Source organism: Lasioglossum baleicum, unplaced genomic scaffold, assembly GCF_051020765.1.
Source record: "Lasioglossum baleicum unplaced genomic scaffold, iyLasBale1 scaffold1847, whole genome shotgun sequence".
Taxonomy (NCBI): domain Eukaryota; kingdom Metazoa; phylum Arthropoda; class Insecta; order Hymenoptera; family Halictidae; genus Lasioglossum; species Lasioglossum baleicum.
The window spans coordinates 1-3,507 of NW_027470906.1; the positions used below are offsets into that span (position 1 = coordinate 1).

General features: G+C 29.6%; 1 protein-coding gene across 1 annotated transcript; it reads right to left on the bottom strand.

The window, feature by feature from the left end:
* Positions 1-4: 4 nt before the first annotated feature.
* LOC143221050 (bridge-like lipid transfer protein family member 1) lies at positions 5-2,997 on the bottom strand (the record flags this gene model as incomplete). The annotated part of the gene is given in 8 exon segments (XM_076446588.1): positions 5-636; positions 639-897; positions 900-1,573; positions 1,576-1,725; positions 1,728-1,998; positions 2,066-2,385; positions 2,475-2,618; positions 2,745-2,997. Coding segments are annotated over 8 exon segments (2,703 nt in total), but the record flags the coding sequence as incomplete, so codon positions are not given.
* Between the last annotated feature and the right edge of the window lie 510 nt (positions 2,998-3,507).

A 3,507-nucleotide genomic window follows, 5' to 3' on the forward strand; every position in this document is an offset into this window, starting at 1 on the left:
CACTTAACATTAGATGACCTTGATTTAAATGACGTTCTTTATTTGAACGGACAACATTATCGGTAATTAATGCGATCGCCGGCGAAAGTAATAGTTGAAGCTCTGTTTCTTTGTATTTCTTCTTCATCTCAAATCCAAATCGTTCTAAAAGTATAACTGGACAAGGGGGATCATACTCTCCACAGTTTTTCACTAAATGAGCCTGAATATCATGCATAGTAATTCCAACCGTTACTTCTAATGGTCGATAATCTCTTGGATCAAATGGTTTTGATTTTGCATCTTTATCTTCTACAGATTCAATGCTACTATTTTGCACATCCCTGTCTTTACTCCTTTCTGTACTTATAGATGTAGGATTTGTTCGACTTTGCTGCATATCGGTAAACGTTTGATAATCACCAAATAAATTTTCTTTTAAGTGCATAAAATTTTTTAAAAAGTGATCCATATAAAATCAAAATTGATGACCTATTTCAAGATCTAAACTAACTTTATCAGGAGCTATAGATTGTGGATCAAATTTCTGACTACCATTTCTTGTCCACTGAAGACCTGGTGATTTCCTACATCGAGGAATTCTCATTGGAGATAGAAGAATTTCTTCTTTTTCTGGAGTTGTTATATTTGCTTGTGAGTAGGTCCTAAAGGTGGACATGGATGATATGTATAATTAATACTTAATGCCACAATTGGTACAGACCAACAATCAACCCAACCTGTTCCTTTCTGACAAACATTTCTCCATTTCTTATTTTTATTTAATTCTGATAAATATATATGTGATCCATCACGTGTCATAATCTTTGCATTTTTATTCAAAGCTAACAGAATTGTACGACTTGTATTGACTTCAGGTAGATAAAATGAGAGGTCTACACTTTCACCTTGAATCCACAAAAACGCAAAGGTATTGTAATGGGCAAATAATCCACAAATGGAAGATCAAATGATAGTTCAAAAAATTCTCCACAAAAAGCAATGTGCGTATTTTCTTGATTCTGTGATGAACAATCAATCCAATTATATTCATTGCATAATGTAATTAATTCAAATTCTTTTAACAATAAATTAAATTTCCATGTATAAGGTACAAAATGTAAAATGTCAGGTCTGACTTTACTGGCCCAATCATTAATCATATCTTGAAAAAACTCTTTGTGCGAATAAACTAAGTTAGCTGTAGCTTTACACCCAGTCAAATTTAACGTCCATTCTTGATGGTCATTCCATCTTATTGGATAATGACATTTGACACCAAACTCTAATGTTTCACTTTCAACTAAACTTCGGTACTGCAAACTTGTAGTTGCTTCTAAGTGTAACAGTTGACCTGTTATTTTTGTAGTATATCCATCTTGTAAAACTATCCATGGCATAGTGATTTCTAGATATGATCCTGGGCCTACATTAATATGAACTGCATTTGTTTCTCTGTTTTTACTAAAGAGTATATCAATTGTAGCTTCATTCAATGTTGACAATCTAATATCAAATGATTGAACTTGTCTTTTTTCTCCAGTAACAGGAGTTTTTGTAACTTTCAATGGTTGGTAATCATTAGGAAAAAAAATTTAAATAAATGTTCTCTTTGTCTATCAGCCCAAGGTCCATAACTAAAATCAGTGCCTTTCCCGCATTTAATATCAATACCCCAGATTGGCGGCATAGCTTCAACCATATCTCCATTTACTAACTGGATCATTTGTGGATGTTCAGGACAAATCCAGGTTCGTCCATATAATAATAAACTTCCATGTTGTTTGAACTTAATACAACGAATCCCTCTCCCATATATCTAGGTGGATCATCCACCATGCCTGTATACTTCGGACTAGGTGCTAAAATAACTTTGAAATTTTCTGCTTTACATTTTGTAAAATGCATAAAATGATCATATCGAGATGCTGCCGGTTTCGTAGAATATACAAAATGCGCTTCTTCCACAGTTATTGATAAGGTTGTTGGTATTAACCGATTACCAAATACCAATCTTCCCTAAAATATTAGAACATTTTAAATAACTTCAAATGGAAAAACATTAAGAAATTATTTATATACTAACTGTGCAAACATCCAATTTAATAACAGGTATTAAATCTCGCCATGTCCGAGCTATAACATGAGCTTCTTTTTTCCTAATATTATCAACATGACGTGAAACATCCATTGCGTTTATCTGTTGACGTGTTTCATGAGCAGTATTATTAAATGACTCTGCATCACGATCGTCACTATTAATATTATGATTTTCTTCATCAGAAAACATTTGTGGTGTAAGACCAAATGTTTTTTCTAATTGTGCATATAGCTGACAGCGATTATAAACATGCAGTTCAAAACCATTTAACATAACTGAAAGTCGCGTATCGGAATGTGAAAGATCTAAACAAAAATATTATTAAAAATTAATATATAAATTTATCCATTATACTATCAACTGAATATTATATAATTTACTTGGTATAAAATACCTTCAGATACATCTTTGGGAACATAACTTCTCCACCACCTAAATATAAGCCAACCATCTTGTACTCTGAGACTGTAATCTGTTGTGATATAAACTATATCCCTAAACATTATTTTTCCACTTAATGCACTTAAAGTAAAAGACCCTAAAAATAAACAACACATTTATAAATATGTAATAATAATTATTTTTATAGATATAAATAAATTATTATGAATTTATAATTAATTTATAAATATATCAATATTAATATACAATATGTATTTCTTACCAACTTTAACATATCCATCTCTAATAACAAAACGATTTAATAATTTTGTTAATATATAACCAATGACTCTGCTATTGTAATAAGCTATATAAATGATCCATGAAATAGCAGACACTAATGAGCAAAGTAAATATATAAAACTACTATCCATCTTAAGGTCATCAAGGATGACATGATCGGAATAATTCCAAAATGCTGGTTCAATTCCAGAGAAAGATGGAACTGTAGCATTATATAGTTCGTTCTCCTCCATGATGATTTTGATGTTTTATTCCAGAATCAAGAAATATTACCCATTTTTAAATTAATCGCTAAAATCATAAAAACAATACATTTATCAAACCAACAGAAATATTCTCTTCCTTACTATACCTAATGTATCGCGTTTGCTATTCCAAAATATATACACAATACATAATGTATAATAATTTATCACTTTCAATTTTAATATTTGTTATGATGGTATCGTTAAACTTTTACTTATTTTCATAAGTTATTACATAATTGAAATAAAAATCTCAAAAGGAAGAAGTTTGTAAACATAACCTAATGAATTAACTATAATTAAAAACACATTTTGTAATTTGTCCAATAATGTTTTTAAATATACTATTTTATATATTCAATAGCTTGATCTTTACCATAATGTTATTAGTCAATTAAATGTTATCTATTAATGAATAGAACAAATATTTTTTAAAACCTGTCATCAACATAAAATATCTGGATAAAAGATAAAAGAGAAAATTTTTATTTTATTATA